At 39.1% G+C, this 20,393-nt stretch overlaps 1 protein-coding gene across 2 annotated transcripts in view; it reads left to right on the plus strand.

Moving 5' to 3' along the window:
- ccdc88c (coiled-coil domain containing 88C) overlaps positions 1-20,393 on the plus strand; it is a 57,562-nt gene that overhangs the window by 12,551 nt on the left and 24,618 nt on the right. For both annotated transcript variants that reach the window (XM_079853426.1, XM_079853427.1), the window contains exons 4-15: positions 9,332-9,401; positions 12,520-12,578; positions 14,017-14,100; positions 14,179-14,319; positions 14,437-14,624; positions 14,866-14,947; positions 15,504-15,662; positions 16,035-16,181; positions 16,863-17,007; positions 18,190-18,371; positions 18,456-18,593; positions 18,701-19,771. In XM_079853426.1, coding sequence (XP_079709552.1) covers positions 9,332-9,401; positions 12,520-12,578; positions 14,017-14,100; positions 14,179-14,319; positions 14,437-14,624; positions 14,866-14,947; positions 15,504-15,662; positions 16,035-16,181; positions 16,863-17,007; positions 18,190-18,371; positions 18,456-18,593; positions 18,701-19,771 — 2,466 coding nt within the window. The remainder of the gene's footprint in view (positions 1-9,331; positions 9,402-12,519; positions 12,579-14,016; positions 14,101-14,178; positions 14,320-14,436; positions 14,625-14,865; positions 14,948-15,503; positions 15,663-16,034; positions 16,182-16,862; positions 17,008-18,189; positions 18,372-18,455; positions 18,594-18,700; positions 19,772-20,393) is intronic.

Raw genomic sequence — 20,393 nt, forward strand, 5'->3', positions numbered from 1 at the left:
TCCCCATCTCTTGCATTTTCTCTACCTCTCTCTTTCTCATCTTTGCCAGCACTTAACGATTATAAGATACAAATAATTTCTCTACACAAAAGTGACAGTTACTTATCCATGGATTTCAAAGCGGATAGACCGTTTGCTACTGCAGACTGCACAGCATGTATTCACGTGTTTGGTGAGATCATAAGTTCACTCGCTGTGCAAAAGAATGGAGACCAGGCTCAGGAAATGCTGTAATGTAAAATGCTAACGAGGTAACCCTGTTATCATAGGCAAATAGTAATGATTATGCTGCCTTCAAGTCTTCCTGAGAGGTTTCTACTTATGACTTGTTATGATTCAATAAGAGAAATTTTTTCTCACTTTGTCACTTGCTAGTGCAACAAAAATAAGTCCAAAGGATGCACAACACTGTGCCCTGACCAGGTGCGATGCAACAAACAATTTGTCTGTCTACACTGAATGCAAAAATAGGGTGTGACAATCACAATTCACTGCCAATCAGAACTATGTTAAGACTCTGTTTGTACACTTGTTTATACTCCCAACACTTTGCCCAGCATAAAACGTGTACCTTGGATTTCATTACCTCCATGATGCTTCGCTACACGACATGCTTTTTATGGTTTTCCTAGTGCCACTCGAGTGTTGTGTGGCATTCGCAGCAGGACAAACTCCTGATTAACATGGAAGAAAGAGATTAGGACATGATGGGAAATGTAGTTATGTGACAAACTTGTTGCCTCATGAATAGGCTAAATGAGTGGTTATTCATTAAACAGTACAAAGTTAATCATTCTAACAAGACAACCCAAAGTTTTGTACCCTATGTTTTTTTTTTAACTGTTACACATTATGTTTCTTCATCCTATTGCTGTTTAATAACATAGTGCTCATTTTATATTATGCTTGTTTGCATAAATCAGGTCATGGCTGAGCCTGTATTGTTTTTCTGTGTGTCTATTGTCAGTTAATGTCGCCCCTTGTTTTTGCTCCAGATAACTCCAGACTGAAGGTTTCTCTATTTATTATGGGGTAGCTGCTGCCATATGGAGTAACTCTAGCCTTCCTCCTGTCTTTGATGGACATCTGTTGCTTCTGAATGTGACACATGAAGCAAACATGTCCTCTGTGGGCCACTGGTCAAAGATCAAGCTGTCTTTAAAAGGTAATGATTGAAGACGAGAAGTCTTATTCTCCTCCACTGCAGTGTATTTTTGGACCCGAGGTGCCGGGACCTGAACATCTACACAGATTTGGTCCAGCTGCTGTGGTGGTCACTCTACCTCTGTGGAATGGGACAGAAGTGGGGGGAGGTTCCACTAGGCTGATTTTATTTAATAAAGAGTTGGGGTAAAGAGGGAGGTGGTATGGCTCTCTAGGTCAATTGAAGTTGCCAGGGAGTCTGGAATGCCTCTCTTTCTGTCCCTTCTGTCCCTGCTGTTGACCTCAAGTCAATGAGAAGTGAAAGCTGGTGTGTCCACGCACATACTGAGCCTGTAGGAATTAGGTTTTCCTTTCTAAGCCATTTGTTTTTGTTTTGTTCAGGGATTTAGGGTTGGACCATTTAATTCTGAGTTTTCTTGATTTTAAAAAGTTACCTCAACAACTACTGAAACCTAAATACTTCATGTATGCATTTTGCTTTGATGTTCCTGTGGTCTTATTGTGCTTTGTGGAGATATCACAAAGGCAATAAGATTTCTGGTAACAGGAAGTGGTGACATCACATGTGACTGTCACATGTGACTGACATAGCAGCAGTGCTCACCTGGGCCCTTTGTGTACACTACAGTTTTTTCACTTGTTAGCGGCTGATATTTATGCTCCTCTTTTTGGACACCATGACGTCTTGGTCTTTATGTGGTTTCCATCTTTTATGTCTCCCCACATTCTGCCAATATATCCTTGAATAGGGTCTCAAATTACACATCCTAAAACAGAATAAATGTGACTGACAACTGCTATATTGTGTGAAAGAAAAAAAGGTTCAGTTCTGAGCGCGAAGGACCATAGAATTCTTCAGAGAGATACACAACATATTGGTTATTGGTCAATGTTAAATGTAGTAAAAATTAAACACTGCAATAAAGAATAAATTTGTCATGAAACAAAAATCTATTTTGTAGATGCATGTTGTATATCATATTGTGAATGATTCATCCATGTATGTTTCATTTATTTGTATTTTTTGACCTTGTAACATATAATGATAATGTCATAGCTCGTTCCTCCAGTGAAAGAGACTTCTCTCTGGTGACGTATGCCAGATTTCTCTAAACATTTAGTCCACTTAAACTCTCCACAATTGACTGCAAATCTCAAAATCCAATAAACAACCGATGAATAAAACCAAGTCCTTTTCTTTTGCGATAATCCGTTGCACTCTGATATCAGCTGATAACCTGTACCATATCTTGTATCCCTATCTCTTGCATGAATACACTTAAACAGCAAAAGTATGACTATATGCAGTATTTTGGAGTTTTTGAAAACACGCCATTCTTACAATATAAAGAACTGTTTAGGTTCTAATGTTGCCTGCAGTGTTTGGACAGGAGCTCTGTGGATTGGGCTTATTTTAAATCTATCTACCATGTGGGTGTGTGTTCATGTACAGAGCTGTAGTCAGCTTGTGGTTTACTCCACAGGAGAGTGAATATAGAACACTGGGTCACTGAGTACAGACAGCAATGGGGCCACAAATTTGGTAAAATTGACCTTCACTTTCAATAACACAAACAGGCATACATAAACATTTTATATGAGCAATCCAAATCAAGCCAAAGTCTAAATCATAACCACAGCCCAGGGTGAACATGTGGCATGATCTGGTCTGGTGAATTGGATATTGATCATTTGTGGGTTTCTCCATTGTATATTCAGCTAAGAACCCTCAGGCAAACCTGCAATATGGGTCACTGTAACAGAGGAGAGGACCACCATGACCATTGATCAGCCCCTTTTTGCCACCAGCATACGTGTCAATCATGACAATGGGCACATTTGCTTCAATCTTTTCCAGTGTAAAATTAGAAAATAAAACTTGCAAAGATGCATTTACTGAAATTGCATTTCTCAAAACTATTAATACAAAACCATCACACATCTGTGCAGACTTTAAAGACTATTAAGTCATTTTAAGCCCGTAATATATTCAGACAGCTGACATTAAAAACTCATAATAGCCTACACTTTAAAACAATGATGATTCATTTACTAAAATGAATTTGTGAGTTTTAATGAGTTTAATTCTTAAGTTTTTCAGAGTAACTTTGCATTTTTTACATTTCAGGTGCAAGATTTTTATGTGTCTGTGTCTGCTGTTTGAGAAATTAGCAGCTTTTGTGAAACTTACATGTGTGTTTGCAGTAGGGACTGCCACTGTCAGATTTTCACTTCGTTGTCGTGGCCAAAAGGATTTACAGTAATGATATTATTTATCATTTATCATATTATAATCTAGGTAATTAAAAAAAAATATATCAGAAAAACCCAACAGATTATTTACAATATTATTGTATGTGTAGTATAAACATGATCATTATTTAAGTTTTAAATATCGTTGTTATTGTCAATACTGGTATATTGCGATACCCCTAGTTTGCACATAATTCAAATGTAAAAAAACAAACAAAACAAAAAAATCTAAATGTAAATCATTTAAATACACACCAGCCCTTCCAAAGAACCCATCTGGGGTTCTGTTCAGATTTACAAAATGAATTAATAAACAGATTTGCAACCATAGTTGAGTGAAATAAGGCTTATGTATGAATTTGTTTTATTGTCCAGTAGCTGTACCGTCTCTAAGATTCTCTGTTTTCTTGTGTGAAGTATTTTTGCATTTCCTCATTCCTGTATCTGTGATGGCTGTAGTCTCAGAATGGAACACAATGGCACTGAATACTCCTGTTACTCACTTCTATTCATCTGAGCCTGGCCAATTCTAGCCGTGTTTGTACTGTGATAAGCACGAATGGTCATTTTGCTTTGACTTTCTACCCATCGAATCCAAATATTTACTTGAATTTGGAATCCAAAAAAACATCCTCACAGGGATCAAGTACATACCCAGTGACCCTGAACAGTTTAAAACTGTGATTATTTTTTTCACTTTTCTGTGGCCATTTGTTTTCTGGTATTGTCTCACTGGACAGAGGAGAAGCTGCTGATGTTCTTTGATGTTTCCACAGAAGTCAGTGGGAGAAATGTGATTTAGTGTGTTGATCCCAGAGCTCCATCACTGCTGTGTTATTGATTTATTACTACTGGAGCTGGCTCCCATTGCCCCCACAGCCCATTTCTCCATCCATCCTTTCATCTCAGATGAAGAGCGCTATTTACCTTTAGATTTTTCTCTCTTTTTTGTCAATACAATCCCAGATTTATCCTATTCTTCCTCCCGGATTTATCCATTTAATAAGTACACTAAACTTCAAATATTTTTAAATTACCATAAAATATACACTACCATTTAAAAGTTTAGGGTTGGAAAGTTTATAATGTATTATTCTGAGGAGTATTATACTAAGGCTCCATTTATTTGATAAAAATACAGTAAAAACAGTAACATTGAGAAATATTACGATTTAAAGTAAATGTTTTCTATTTTAATATATTTTAAAATGTAATGGTAACACTTTAGTGCAGGGTCCAATTCTCACTATTAACTAGTTGTTACTAGCACACATATTACTAGGATATTTTTGGCTGTTTATTTGTACTTATAAAGCACACATTAATGCCTTATTCTGCATAACCATAATCTACATCCCTTAATCCTACTCAATACCTAAACTTAACAACTACCTTACTAACTATTAATAAGCAATAGTAATTAGGAGTTTGTTGAGGCAAAAGTCATAGTTAATACTATAGTGAGAATTGGACCCTAATCTATAGTGTGACCAATGTAATTTATTCCTGTGATGTCAAAGCTGAGTTTCAGCATCATTACTCCAGTCTTCAGTCACACATTATCCTTTAGAAATCACTCGTAAATGCTGATTTGCTGCTCAGTGCTCAGGAAACATTTCTTGTTATTATCAATGTAGAAAATAGTTTGTCAAAATGCCCTTCTCGACGGGCATCCTCGTAAATGCAGTCGCTAAAGGCTTACGTGAACATAAACAATTGAGAAAGAAAACTGATCCGTATCATCATACTGGATCCGTGCATTATCTCTTAATCACTTTTGTAGCTTTTACAAAGCTGAATTGTATTTAATTTATACCATGAAGACTATGCAGTGTTATTTTACATTTGATTATTCTATATTTTACTCTGTTATTTCTGTACCTAAATACTGTTAGACTTACCTGAAAAACATAGGCTGTTCTATCGTATTTATTTTTGCTTGTAATTTATTTATTTTCTATGCAGATTCACTCCTGTACAAAATCACCCCAATCATTCTAGAATGATAAATTATTTCCCAATAGAGCTATTCATCTGGTGAAATTATTTTAATTTCGCAATATATATCGCAGAAAATCAGTTTTTTCCAATATTTGTGCAGCCCTAGTGTACACGTAACATATAATTTAAATACATGAAACTACATTTGCGGTGCATGTGACTCATTTTAAATGGAACAGCAGGTAGTAACTTAGGTTGGGACTTGGTTTTACCAATCAGGATGTGATTGGATGGAATAATGTTAGGTTATTATATACTTGGATATTATTGTTCCCAGCCCACACAGCTTTGGTCATGTCAGCAGAAACATAACATCAGATGTGAGAAAAGTTACATTTTGTTAACTAAGAAAACTTGTTTCCATAAAATAACGCGCACTGATGAAACATGCTCGATATAAGTAGGAACATTTATGTAAGGAAGTAAATGAGGTTAATTTTGATTTCATGTTGTTTTTAAGATCTGTTTGGATGATTTGTGTCAAAACCAATCTTAATGCCAGCGTCCACTCCCAATGTATAGATAATGATCATGTGTCGCACTGGCTTGTAATGCCTAAGCTAGCAGGGGGTGGACAGCCCCAGAGCCAAAGGTCTGAAAGGGACAAGTGCTCCTGTCCTACTTTACCGTTCAGGCATTATTACGCACGGCAACAGAGGAAATGAGCTCAGGAAAGTTTCTATGAAACTTTCCAACTATCCCGACCAGTTGTGCCATGACCTCATGAAGTCATATGCCAAACCACCATTTTTAGTGGATGTTCCAGTGGGGTAACAAAATATGAAGGTGTCGAGGTTATCTTTTGTTGTCCTGATTTTACAGTGGAAAATGCTGTTTGAATGTTGAGTGAAGTTTAGGAGGCCAGCAAAACCAACACTCCCATATTTCCTCAGTGTGAAATCAAAACATTGGCTTTTCGCCTTTCCTTTGGCTCTTTTCCCTTTGTTTTTCCTCCATTTTATAGAATATTTGTCTCCTTTAATGGTCATTTTGTTTTCTAAGGACTTTGGCTAGAAAATGGGAGGTTAGTCTTTCAACCAACACCTTGCCGGCGTTGTGATATGGATACATGTCCATGAATAATTTACTTCAGGCAGGTAATTTTCAGTAATGATGCAATTGCAGGTCCAGTATCGTCTTGTTATTATCTGCTATGATTGAAGGTTATCTTTGTGGTACATTTAGAGTTTTTCTCTGATGTGTTGTGTGTGTATTTGCAGTAGTTTCTACAGTTTTAATGTATCTGAAATGGTGTAGGCACCTTAAGTTACCTAAGCCTGTCTCTGTCAGGTAAGGAAGGTTAACTGATCCTTTATAATTTTTTCCATCCTCAGCTGTTAGTTGAAACGAGATACTGACGCTGGCATGAAAGCCTCCTCGTCTTGCATATGAATCAAATCTAGTAATTAGCCTGCTTGATCTAAGCAGTGCTAGAAATGATCAGGTTTACTGGAAATTTGAAGAATGAGGTGTTTATGGAGAGAATGCTTAACGTGACACAACTGTACACACCCCATCATGGTCCAGTTGTCGATTAAAACATCGTAAAGAGCTTTTTTTCCCCTCTCAAGTTGAAACGTGTACCTTTATGTAATTATACACACCAGACTGGCTGTCAGTCAAAAACACTTAAGTTTCTTCCCAGAGTGCCTTGCTTGTTCCATTGTGCATAGTTATCTCAGAAGTGGTCTTACATCAGTGGTCCAGAAAATAGAGGAACGACAAGATTACTCAAGTGGATTGTAAGGTTTGTCTTGTGTATAGTGTAAAGAAACATTAGTTTTGATGATATTTAGAAAGTGTTTGATGTCTATAAATACAATGTAATGATGCAAATTAGACTTGGACTAAACTGAGTTTCTGAAATGAAAGGAGTAGGCCTAGTTCATCAAAAAGTATGAAAATTCTCACCCTCATGTCGTTCCAAACCTGTATGACTGTTTCTTCTGTGAGATCATTTGACCCGACCCAATCCGACCGATACTGTTATGTTTTGAAGCCCAAACCCGAAATTGCTTTCTTACAAAAAGTAACTTTTTGTAACTGCTGTATTTCAGGATTGCGTGCAGCAGTCACTATAGTAACATGTAAATAAACACCGTTTCATCAAGGCACAGCGGCCTCTGCTGTAGAGTAGCCTACCTGTCGTCTTGCTTTCGTAAGCCAAAACATCTTTGCAAGTCCTGCACGTAACTGCTGAGCTCTTTGTTGTTTTTACTGACAAGTTCATAATTCTTCCCCAGTACAGCTTTCAGTGCATCATTTGCTACCGTAATTAGTTCTCCCTCATAGTGCGTTGTGCCGTCTGCCGTATTGTGACAGAGCGAGCGAGAGCACATACGCGAAACAAGTTGCAATTAAATAAACCTGACCCGAACCCGAAGCAATTCATGAAAAATCGGGTCGGGTAGCAGACCTCTAGTCACCATGGCTCTCAAACTCTTCAAAAAACAAAACAAATACCAAATTATCATCATTCATTCATGCAGATTCCACAATGGGTTCAAGTTGGTTATTTGGATTCGCTGCACTGACCAACAGAAAGCTGCTTGGTTTAAAAGTGATTTCTGTGTGAGCTGTGCTTCATACATCGCTACTCTATTGACATGTGTTGATGTATTGAAACTCTTTCGGCTGCACATACTTATGGGAAAAGTAGATGATAACAAGAGTCTTTGGTTTGTTACTTAAGTATTCTCAGTGTTTGTAAGGACACTAGTAAAGAAAGGAATGCTCGCAGGCCTATGTTTTGAAAAAGGCAGTTGGGTCTGGCCTCTGCCTCAGCTGGAGCTGCTCTATTATACTGGATGAGGGTCGTGTCTCTGATGGTCTCTATACACAAAGACCTCCCCTGGGAGTCACTCCTCTAAGCTGAAGATGGAGTTGTCAGTAGGGGGTCCGGGCTTGACGATTTCAAATTGGATAGCACTCTTTCTTATTAGCTGTGTAGCCGTGCACTCGGGTGAGAGTGCATGTCCATCTGCCTACAGCATGACTTCAGTTTGTTGAAAGTAGGAATGTAGTGAACCACATATTTTGAAAACTGACTAGTCAGTGACTCAGTGGGTTGCCCGTACATCTAATTGGTCATAAGGATGTCCTTATAATCAGGCTGGTTCACGTAAAATGTGTTCTTCCATTCAAAAATAGTAAAACAAAGCACAACAGAATGGAACTGAAAAACTTGTAAATATAAGTTTTAAAACTTAAAATGATATATAATACATTATATATTATATACAAAATATGTTGTCTGTGAATATATATATTCACACACACAAGATCTGTGATAAAGAACGGTTCACCTTTCAGAAATGATTCTCGAATATAATTTCTTGACAGTTGCACAGAAACAATAAATCTGGTATGTAATTCTGTCACTGATGTCAGTGCTCTTATCTAAGTGTGTTTTGGAATGAAGGGTTTGGTCAATTGGACCTGTTTGGTCTTGTTCTTTGTGTACTTTGTTGAGCTTTGTTGCCCTGGAGGCCTTTGTGCCTGAAGGCAAGTCCATTTTCATTACTTTTAAATCTTGTTCCCTTCGTCTTTTTTATTTATTAATAAATATTGCTTAGCTCATATTTTGGCTGTATGCTGGAATTTGATGTTCTCCACCCAAGACATGCCTCGTCTGGGGCTGCTAATGCTTCCCATTTCCATTTTGATTTCCTGCCTGTCTGTTTGTAAGTAGGAGTTTCCTGTTCCCACGTAACCACTGACCCTGTTTTAGGTTCTCGCCCCAAATATTGACACCCGTCCGTCTCTCAATCTGGCTGCCATCTTGATTAATGCCTATTTTGACCCTTCACTGTTGTCCTTTTACATAGATTAAATGTTTAAGGTGCCATCACAGTGCACTGAACGTTTCCATGTCTACCCGTTTACAATAGGCATGTTTTCTTTTTTCTCTCAGGAGAGTCTTCAGCAGCTCATCGTCATGAACCTGCCCAATGTTCTGGCCATCGCCAAGGACCCATTATCAGGTATTGCTCAATCATATAATTTTGAATAAGCCACTAGATCGTGGTACAAAATGGGTGTCTTTCTGGTTTAAGTACATTTTTAAACTAACATTTTAAAACGTTCTATAATGTGTTAATAAACGGCATTGTTCTTAAGATAAATTAAGCTTTTTTTTACACATATTTTAATATGTGTGGAATACATGTATGTATATCTTCAGAAAGCTAACAGATTTGATGGTGCCAAGATTATGGTTTTACTATTTAATTTGAAATGATTAGATCAAGGTCGTAAAACAATAAGGTGTGGTTACACTTTATTTTAAGGTGACGTAGTTACATTGTACTTACTCAGATAAGTACTGAGTAATATTATTTAACTACATGCAGTTGCTCTAGAGTCATGGTTTTTGTTTGGTTTAGGGTTAGTTACTTATAATTATGTATAATTTACTGTTATTATTATAGTAAGTACATGTAGTAACGTGTAACTACGTCACCTTAAATTAAAGTGTTACCTAAGGTGTCTATTAGAAAGAGAATTTAATGCTGACCTTTTTACCAATATCTACTTTTTAATTGTTTACTTTACAAAATCATGATGGGTTGACATAAAACACAAAGACAACTTAAACTCTCTGCTTAATATGTTACTTTAATCTTAAAATATGTCATTGTTTTGTCTCAAGATGCACACCAGTGATGTTTTTTTCTAATGCATGTTTATAAAAGTTACTTAAATGCCCTAATTGAACTAAGGCCTAATCCTAGCTTAATCGAAGCCCTGTCTGTGAAACCAGGCCTAAAAAAGGAAAATAGGATGGTAACAGGGCTGATGCATAATCGGTGGACAGAATTTCAAGAGAAAATAGTGCAACAATTCTATTATCATATATTTTGTTTTCTGCAACATTTGCAAGATGAAATTTAAAACGCAAAGTTAGGCATTATTTTTTTTAAGAGAATGCGTAGATTAACACAGAAAAAGTCATCAGCAATTCATTGCTAATGTTTTTTTATGCACGCTTATGACAGACCAATATAGATAGAATCACCATCCAATCAGCATACTTTTATTTTCTTACTTTTATCTGGATCAGTTGCTGTATCTTCACTATAAATCACCTACTACCACTTTCCATCATGCCCCAAAGCAAAACGTACACCCTACTGAACAAACCTCCTCATTTATCACCTCACATTCACACACCAGCCTTCATAAACACCCTTTCACCTTCTGATATGGGATGTGCGGACAAGGTTCTGGCTCTCTGGGGAAGGAAACCCATGTTGGGGACCTTGTAATGGCAGGAGGAAAAGAGAAAGGCCAGAGGAAACTTCTTGGGACCAAGCCCAGCCCTAAGCGCTGACTGGGGATCTTGCTGTTGACAGTAGAGCAGCTAGAGACATGAAACCAGAACAACTAGGAAATATGGTCTGGGACTACAGTCTAAATTATAAAGCTTTAATCTGTTATTATACTAAAATATTTGACTGAACAATGCTGCAATGCTTGAAATCAGAATCCATAGAGCTGTGTAATAAAATATGTAAAAATAGTATAGATATAAAATGAACTGTTAGCAAATGGTATAGAGTAAAAAAATGCTGCAATTAAAGTAACTTTGCAGATTTCCAATGTCGGTAGTGTACGTTTACTTCTCAGCAAAAGCTCCAGGACTTTTGTAAAAACTACAGATTATACTTCTGCATTTTTGTATCCCTCCTCACAGAAGAGGGTTATTAACAGAACAGTTATTGTAAGGGTAGGTTTATCACTGAAAATTGTATCATACTATATCTACTCTTTAAACAGCATTATTGTAAAAATAGAACAATATGGCAACAGCTTTCTTACCTGTACGCAACCGCATTTTGCTTCGGGCGGAACTGACAGAATGGCCGTTTCTTTCAGTTTTCCCCCTCCGTTTGGCCTAAAACACTGGTCACGTGTTGGCCTAAAACACGTGGTCATCCAGTTGGAAATGTTGACTACAAACTCAAAGGTATTTCCGATTTTCCATCGCGGAATTCTTGCTCCCTGTAACAATGCAAGTTGACATCATTATAACTAAAGGTTTGCTAAGTAGTATTTCCTAGTAAAGCAAGGCAGTATTTGACTGACAAAAGATTATTAGCTGGTATATTGTTTATTAGCTAATAATGTTCAAATATCACTACATGAAACCTGTGGTGTATTGAACTGTTCAAAATGTGACTGACTTATACTAAACTTCTGCAAATACTGTAAGGTTTGCACCATGACACCTGATCACTTCTGCAGGTCTGCTGTTATACTCCAAATGACATATGGTAATGTTACGGTAGACTGTTGACAACAGACACATATAACAGGTCTTTGTTATAATGAGGTGTGTATCTGATCTGCAGTTTGACCTTTGAGTATGTGCGTAGACTAGATTTCCTTCTCTGCTCATGCTTGCTACCTACAGGATGCTGTACAATGATTTTGCATATACAAAATTAACCCTTATAATGGTTATGCCGTCATTTTTTGCTTGTCATAGATTATCAAAACAGTCCGAGATTATTATTTTTTTCCTGGATGCTGTATTGGAGCTTATTTCTGTACATTTTGTTCATTGGGCTCCTGCGGACCACATTCTAGTCATGAAAAGCTTTAAGGAAGTATTGTTTTCCCAGAAAATGACTAACATGAATATATTTCACAGAAGGCCTTATGTTTAAAGGTTTTTATGTGCTGGTCGATTTGTTTCTTATCTTGTTACATGTGCAACACTCTCTGATGTTTGTGTTTTTTAGTAAGCTTCACTTGTAGTGGACAATAGAGTCATTTCCCCCACGGCTCGTAAAGAGCTCCTCCTCTGCTGTCTGTGTAAAGGGGGGTACGATGTAGGGTGGGGTGGCGTTCAGCAACAAATGGTCGCCATGGTGACAGCACCCCCACACCCACTCCATTCTCTCCAGAGCATTTATTAGTCTTAAGACTGCCAGACAAACAAACTCACCAACACACAGAAACAAGCTTCGAAAAACTAATTAAAAAACTTGATCTAAAGGGGTTTGTGTGATTGTAAGAGTTGATTTTAATTTCTGTTGTTTATAGTAACTTTATTCTCAATTCGTGTGAATGGTTTATTTTATTTTTTTTCCTCAGGTAAAAGCATGGAGGAGGTGAAGAGACTGCTGTTGCTAATACTGGGCTGCGCTGTTCAGGTAAACTGCTTGAACTAGCAGAAATCTCCAAACGACATTTTGAGACCAGTACAGGAAATCATATCCATATCACCATGTCTGGGCATGCCTCTGCTTTTCCAGAGTAAAACTAACACACGCTTATTATGCTGCAAAATCAAGCATCTATTCAGATATGTCCCATAGAAGATAGCAAAGATAATTGGGTTAGATATGCTAAAGTTTTTGTCCCCTTCACTGAGGATTGTTCCTCGCATGTCTGTTCTGTGCAGGCCTATTTGTCCCCACACTTTTACCCCCCTCTCTAGCTGGTTTTTCCTGTTCTATGAATGGATAATAAACCGCTTGCATTGATTTAGAGTCTTAAACTTCACAGCATAACATTTGCCTGCGGACTTTCTTTCTGTTCAGAGTTTCTTTGAGCTTGTTTAATCCTCCACCATAACTTCCTCTCACTGTATTCCAGTCACGAGATGCACAATTTATTCTTTGTCCCATTTGAAAGTATCCCCTGCATTCTTTTATTCAAAGTTGGGCTCGATCTCTGATGTGATTAGCGCTGTTTAATCTGTGCCAGCAGTTTATTAGACTAATCACCATCATTAAGTCATACTCCTAAATTCTTTGGCAGCGCTAATTTCATAAATACACAGGATTATTTCCTCCTTTGCTCACCTTTGCTCATCTCTTCCCCTTCCCCTTTCTCTTCCCTTTCCTTTTGTTTTTAATCTTTGTTTCCTTTTTCTATCCTTTCCTCTCCAATTCTCTTCCTCGTCATCATCCTCTTTCCCTTTTCCATCCCTTCCTCTTCCCTTTCCTGTTCCTTTCCCATCCCTTCCTCTTCCCTTTCCTGTTCCTTTCCCATTCCTTCCTCTTCCCCTTCCGGTACCTTTCTATTCCTTCCTTCGTGTTCCCGTTCTCATCCTTTCATCTTTCCTTTCTGTCCTCATTCTCTTTCCTGTTCCTTTCCCATTCCTTTTCCCTCCCCTTTTAATTTCCCTTTCCCTTCTTCTTTGAATCCTTTCCCATTTCCCTTTCTCTTTGCTTTTCTGTTTCTTCTCCATCCTCTTTACCTTTCTCTTCTTTCCTCCTCTCTTTTTTATTCTCACCTTTTCCCTTTCCGGATCCTTTCCCTTCCTCTTGCTCTTCACTTTTTCTATTCCCTTCCCTTTCCCATCCTTTCCTCCTCTTCATCTTCTTTTTTTCCTTTTCCTTCCTTCCTTTTCTCTTTTCTTTACGCATTCCTTCCTCTTCCTTTTCTGGTTCCTTCCCCTTCATTCTTCCTCTTCCCTTTCCTACCCTTTTCTTTTTCCTCTCCCTGCTCCTTCCCATTTTTGATCCTCTTTCCCTATCCTTTTCTTTTCTTTTCCCCTTTCCCACCCTCTCCTCATACCTTTCCTCTTCCTCTTCCATTTCCATCTATTCCCTCTTTCCTAATTATCTTCCTCTCTTCCAACAGTGTGATCGTAAAGAAGAAATTATTGAGAAGATCAAGCTGCTTGACATTGAGACACAGGCTACCATCGTGACTCATATTCAAGAAGTGAGCTTCCCTGATGTCAGCCAATAACTTATAAATATCATACATGGAGCATGTATTTTGAGGGCTTTTTGATTACAGGTAACTCAAAACCAGGAGAATGTTCTGGACCTGCAGTGGATGGAGGTTGAGGACATTCCCGCTGAGCAGTTGGACCCTTTGTCTCGGACCATGGCTTTTCACCTACGTAAACTCATAGACGAGCGTGATGAGTCTGCTGAGGTATGCCGATCTTAGCAGCACCAACTACTGTCAACAATTTTTTTTAGGAAGTTGCATTAAACTGAAGAGATTGATAATCACTGATTAGATGCTGATAGGTCTGTTTTGTGTCCTTAGCTGATCATAGAGCTGACACAGGAAAGGGACTATCTTCAGTCCCAGCAGCCTTCCGGTCTCTTTGGCTTTTCTAGCCCTGAGCACACCTCTCTATCCCCCGTCACCCTACTGTCTAAAGAAGATCGTCAGCATTTAGCTGTGGAGCTGGCTGACACAAAGGCCAAACTGCGGCGCTCCCGCCAAGAGTTGTAAGTGTCTTTTGTACAGTTATGTCTTTTTACTTTTTACGCCAGGTTCAAACTAACTTCAGTGACTGTTAAAATAAAAGTCCTGCTTCTGACACAGAAAGCAGAAAACCTTTTCAGGATGTTTATTATTAATTTAATGTCATTTTTTATTTTTATATTTGCCTTGGCAATATATTGGTCATCCACTAGTTAAGCCTGTCTGTATTGTAAACACTTACTCTTGTGTATGTGCTCTCTACAGAGAGGAGAAGACAGAGCATTTGATTGATACCAAGAATGAGATTGAGCGCCTGGATGCAGAGATTCAGAAACTCAAGCAGGAGGTATCACATCAAGGGCCAGATTTACTAAAGGGCAAATTAGCGTGAAAGCGCAATCCCATAAAAGCACAGATAGGAGTGGAAAGTTCTACGTGTGATCTACTGACGATGGCAAATTAAAGAACACAGATGAAGCCAGATAATTTCTATAATGACAACACAATCTACCAAATATAAATAATGGTGCAAATGCCAGTAAATTGACTAGTGCAAACCTTAGTAAATCACCTTGCATGATTCATTTACATTCATTTGTATTCTCCTCCCATACATTTTGCGTCGGAAAGGGAAACTCCTACAAATGCATATGCGATAAGGTCAGCCGCAAGAATAATCCTGTCCACGCCTTTTCAGCGCTAATTTTTCACTGTGTGTCTTTAGTAAATCCTGACAGTCGTTTTTTAACACCAAAAGAGGGTTTGCGCTGTTGCAAGCTGTTAGTAAATCTGGCCCCAAGACTTTAAAATTCCCACTTTACATGGCTTAATCAAACTGGAAAACACTTTACTGTAGCTTCAGCGATCAGTTACTATCTTATGTTGTATTCATGTATGAGTAGAACATGCAGTTGCTGACAGAGGCACGTTCGGTGCGGGTGTACCGTGATGAGGTGGATGCTCTAAGGGAACGTGCTGGAAAAGTGGATCGTCTGGAAACGGAACTGGTTCGCTGCAAAGAGAAGCTAAACGATGTCCATTTCTACAAGACGCGCATAGAGGTAACCACACACCAACCTATATTATATTTCCATTTTAAGAACTTGCCTTTAGCATTGTATAAAAAAAGTGTGCCAATGTGCCTTAGAGACTTTGTCATTGTCTGGAAAAGCATGAATTATAAACTAGCCACACACCACTTTAATCAGAAGGGGAGAAATTGATTTCTTTGTGAGGTGACTGATGTACAGCTGCCTACTGAGAGCCCCTGCTGCTTTTATTTCTCAGATATAATGCCTCAGGTGTCCGCTGAGGCCCTGAGCTGTCACTGACAGCCCTCTCTCAGTCTGCTGTCGTCATGCTCTCTATCACTTTTGATCTTTTCTTTTTGCCCATCTCTTTGTTTTTCTCTCTTGTCTCTCTTTTGTGCACAGGAACTAAGAGAGGACAATATGACTCTGTTGGAGACAAAGTCAATGCTGGAGGAGCAGCTTACTGGGGCTAGGGGGCGCTGTGACAAACTACACGAGCTGGAGAAAGAGAACCTCCAGCTGCGCTCCAAGTTGCACGATATCGAAATTGTGAGTGTTATGGGAAATCATTTTTTTGGTGTTTATACATGTTAATCTTTACACACCTTACAGTTCAATTTGGTTTCGTTAACAACCATCTTTTGTTTTGTAGCGTAGGGGCGATAAAACATGCTGTAGACCTATCTGATTAATTTAGACCTTTCCAAAGTATATGAAAGCTTGATCTTGTTTCTTGATACTTGAGGGTCCTCTGGAAGTGACCGCAAGAATGCCATTGTTCCTTCAGCTCTGGGTGGAAACATGCATTATGTAACGCATGCCATATTCCTGACCTATTTTATCTTAAGGCCTGTTCACACAGAGAGAAACTCGTCAAAGCAGCTTGATTTTCTGAAAGAAAATAAATGTTTGCTTAATTTTTGCCATAGGAAACTCAGAATACCCTAGCAGCATGCTAGTAGCCAACTAGCAATAATTGTTACCAAAGTACCTGGCAAGTAACGTCCTAGCATGCACTCAGACAGCCTAGTCACAACCTAGAATACCTTGGCAAGCACATAAAAACTACCAAGAAACACACTAGGAACACTGTAGCAACTGTATACCTAGTTTAAAAATGTGGAGATTTGAGAAAACATGAGAAAAAACATTGAGAAAACAATGGATTTGTTGATCCTTTTTTTACCCATCCCCAAGTATACGATTTTTCCTCTTTTGTATGTGAATTAGGACAGGGACAGTGATAAGAAACGGCTGGAGGAATTGCTGGAAGAGAACATGTTGCTGGAGATCTCTCAGAAACAAAGCATGAATGAGTCTGCTCACCTTGGCTGGGAATTGGAGCAACTGGCCAAGAACAATGAGGTCAATGAGGGTGAGTCCAAAACAGTGCTCTCACATAAAAGTTCATTTTCAAACCTTCTGAGACAATGTCTTACGCCCTGTTTACACCTGGTATTAAGATGCGTTTTGGCTGATCGATCACAAATGGATGACGCTAGGTGTAAAACGCTTTGAGCTAGTCAACTTTCGACCACTTCCAGAGGTAGCCGAAAATGCATTCAACCGGATTGCTTTCGTAGTGTAGACGCTCATGTGGTCAAATGGTTTCAAACAGCCACAAAAGACCACCTACAGTCTGCGTACTGACCTAATGCCTAAACATTATGGTAAGCGTGAAAAAGTCCATATATTTACCCACACATAGACTCTGCCCTCGAAAGAAATCAGGACAGAAGGGGTTGAAAGTGGACAAAGAGACTGATTAAAACACCAGGTGTAAACGTGTGTGTCTCACTCATCTACTTGTGATCTAATCGACCAAAATGCATCTTAATACCAGGTGTTAACAGAGACACTACTTTTGGACTTGAATATTAGATTCTGTGTTTGTAATACTAACCCAACATAGAGCCCTTTAGAAAATACAGCACAAAGAGTCAAATTTTGGTCATGACCTATTTTCTGTTTGTCAATTGTTTATGAACCCATCCCAATGCAAATATTCTGCCAACAGAGAATCTTGCCGTTTTTTTCATGCAAAGTGAACAAACGCTTATTTGTTATTAATGAAGCAAGTCAATGTTATAATAAGTCAATATTATCTTGAGAGAACTGGTAACTGAAATATCTCTACCCTCAGGCTGTTTGTAAGTCGTTAGGTGTGTATACTTTGTTTCAAAGGTAATGCTCAGTGACTAAGCATCTGCCTACTTAATGTTTGTTACTCAGGCTGCAAAATAAATATTATAAATACATATCTAATAAATAAATACAATGCATACACATACAAGAAACAACATATACAAGATATATAAGAAACAATATAAATACAAAAATAATAGTAGTTGGCAATGTGGGATTTAACATCTAATTTATCAAAGCATTATTTATTGATAATCAATTATAATGAATAATCTGTAGGTCTTCTATTAAGAAGGCACCATTTTTAGCTGATGCTCATAATCTCAATTAGATATGTTGGTAGTAGTAGGGGAAGACAAAACAATGCAGCCAATCTCAATGATCTGCATTGTTTTGTCTTCCCCTACTACAGCCCGTAAGTCATTTGTGTTTGAGCTGAATGAGTCCACATCCAGCCAACTGTTGAAGCTGGAGAAGGAGAACCAATGCCTTCAAAGCACAATCCAGGAGTTAAGAAAAGCCTCCATCAGCCTGGAAGAAGGTCAGCTGCATGCATTGGAGCTGGAAAGAGAGAACCAGAGTCTTAGCAAGAAGGTACATATCTTTTCCACATTTACTATTTACTGACAGCCAGAATATTGAATACTGATGAGATAACTTCTGTGTTGTGTGTTTTAGTTGGAGCGTCTGCAGTCCCATTTGGACCAGGAAAAACAGACAACTCAGGACAAGGAGAACCTTGGAGCTGAGCTACTAACGGAGAAACAGAGACTGGAGAAAACTCTAGAGACAATTCAGGCTGATAAAGACAGACAGGTGAACATCTAAAGAAAGAAAACTCTTGTTATGTAACATGATGATCATAACAGTACATGAATTATTAATTCATAAACTTAATTTGTTTGTGTGTGGGGGGGTATTAGATCTCAGAGTTGGAGCAGGAGAAGGAGCACCTGACCCAGGCAGTGAGCTCCCTCCGGAAGCGTGCTCAGGTGAACAGTGAGGCACGTGTGAGAGAGGTGGAGACAGAAAACCGCATTCTCCACCAGACCATCTCTGAAACAGGTGGTAAACTTGCTCGCCTGGAGTCTGAGAAACGGCAGGCAACTAAAGAGCTAGACTCTCTCCGTGAACGAGGAGAGCGCTGTGAGGAGATGGAAAAGGAGGTAGCACGTCTGGAGCGAGTCCGAGAGCAACTACAGCGGGAAGCCGCCTCCTTAAAGATTGGCAGTGAGCGTGTCGAGGCCCTGGAGTGTGAGAATGCTACTCTGGAACAAGACAATCGCCGGCTGAAGAAGCTGGCTGACACGGCGCAGAATGCCAGCATGCGCTTAGCTGTTCTGGAGAAGGATCACCAGCAACTTGAGGAGGAGAACCTGGAGCAGCGGCGTGCGTTGGAGACCCTGCGGCCGGCAGCTGCTCGCTTGGCACAACTACAGCAGGAACATGCCGAACTAGAGCGAGAACATGAGGAGATGTGCCGCACTTTGGAGGAGCTCCGCTCCCAGGCCAAGAGGAGCGAAAGATTGGAGATGAGCTACGGCAGTCTGAGCCAGGAAAACCAACGGCTCCAACAGACTCTGGACAACAGTGCCACCAAGATCCAAAGTCTAGAGGGCGAGCTGAGGCAGAATGAGGCGGAGAAGAAGGATCTGCGCAGAGAGTTAGAGGGCCTGAGCCAGACTCTAACATGGGCGGAAGCAGTTGAGAAGGAGAAGAGAGGAATGGAGCAGGAATTGGGCCAGACAGAGAAGGAGAAGAAGCAGCTGGAGAAGGAGACGCGTAGGTTGAAGCAGCAGTTGGAGACGAAGGAGGCAGCGCTGGAGGAGAACTGCCTCAGGCTGGCCAGCATGGAGAAAGAAAGCACGGCTCTCAATAAAGAGTTAGGCCGCCTTAAAGAGGCTGCAGGGAGACTCAAAGAGCTGGAGCGAGAGTACAAAGACCTGCAGAAACAGGCCACCATGGATAAGAAGACTCTGGCCACACTAAGAGAGGTATGACACGTTTAGTACATCAATGACATAAGAGTGTCCACTATAAAGAAAAAATCTAAATCTTAAAAATGTTCTTATAAATGTACTCTTTGTATTCATGTTGGTTTCATAAGGTTTTGAAAAACATTTATACTATTTTCATAAAATTGTTACATTTAATGACTCCAAGTAACCATCAAGTAAAATGTAATGGAAGTAGAGACATTTCTTCTATATTTTGACTTAGATCTGAGCTAAATGGATTATCAAAAATGAAAAAACTTGGTTCTATCTGTCGGTTGTTGACTGGATGGAGGCAGGTCTGAAAGGGTAACTCTTGCCAAAATGCAACCTAGGGTCTTTTTGTTAATCTACCCGAGGCAAACTTTCATATAAAAGCGTAATTAGAATGGAAACGCCACTTTTAAGTTTGACTATATTTTTGTTTTTGGTCAAATTGCCTTTTGAATGGGAGTGCTTGGGGCACTACTATGATAGCATCAAAAATCGTTATTTTTAAAACACTAAGAAGGTTCGACACAACATGTAACTTTGCTTGAAGTATCACCAGGGGCTCGAGCATTGAGAACATTGTTTGTGTACACAGAGTTTACTAAAAAGAAAGATTTTGACAGTCGATGAA

Source organism: Squalius cephalus (genome assembly GCF_949319135.1).
Source record: "Squalius cephalus genome assembly, chromosome: 20".
In the NCBI taxonomy this organism is placed as follows: domain Eukaryota; kingdom Metazoa; phylum Chordata; class Actinopteri; order Cypriniformes; family Leuciscidae; genus Squalius; species Squalius cephalus.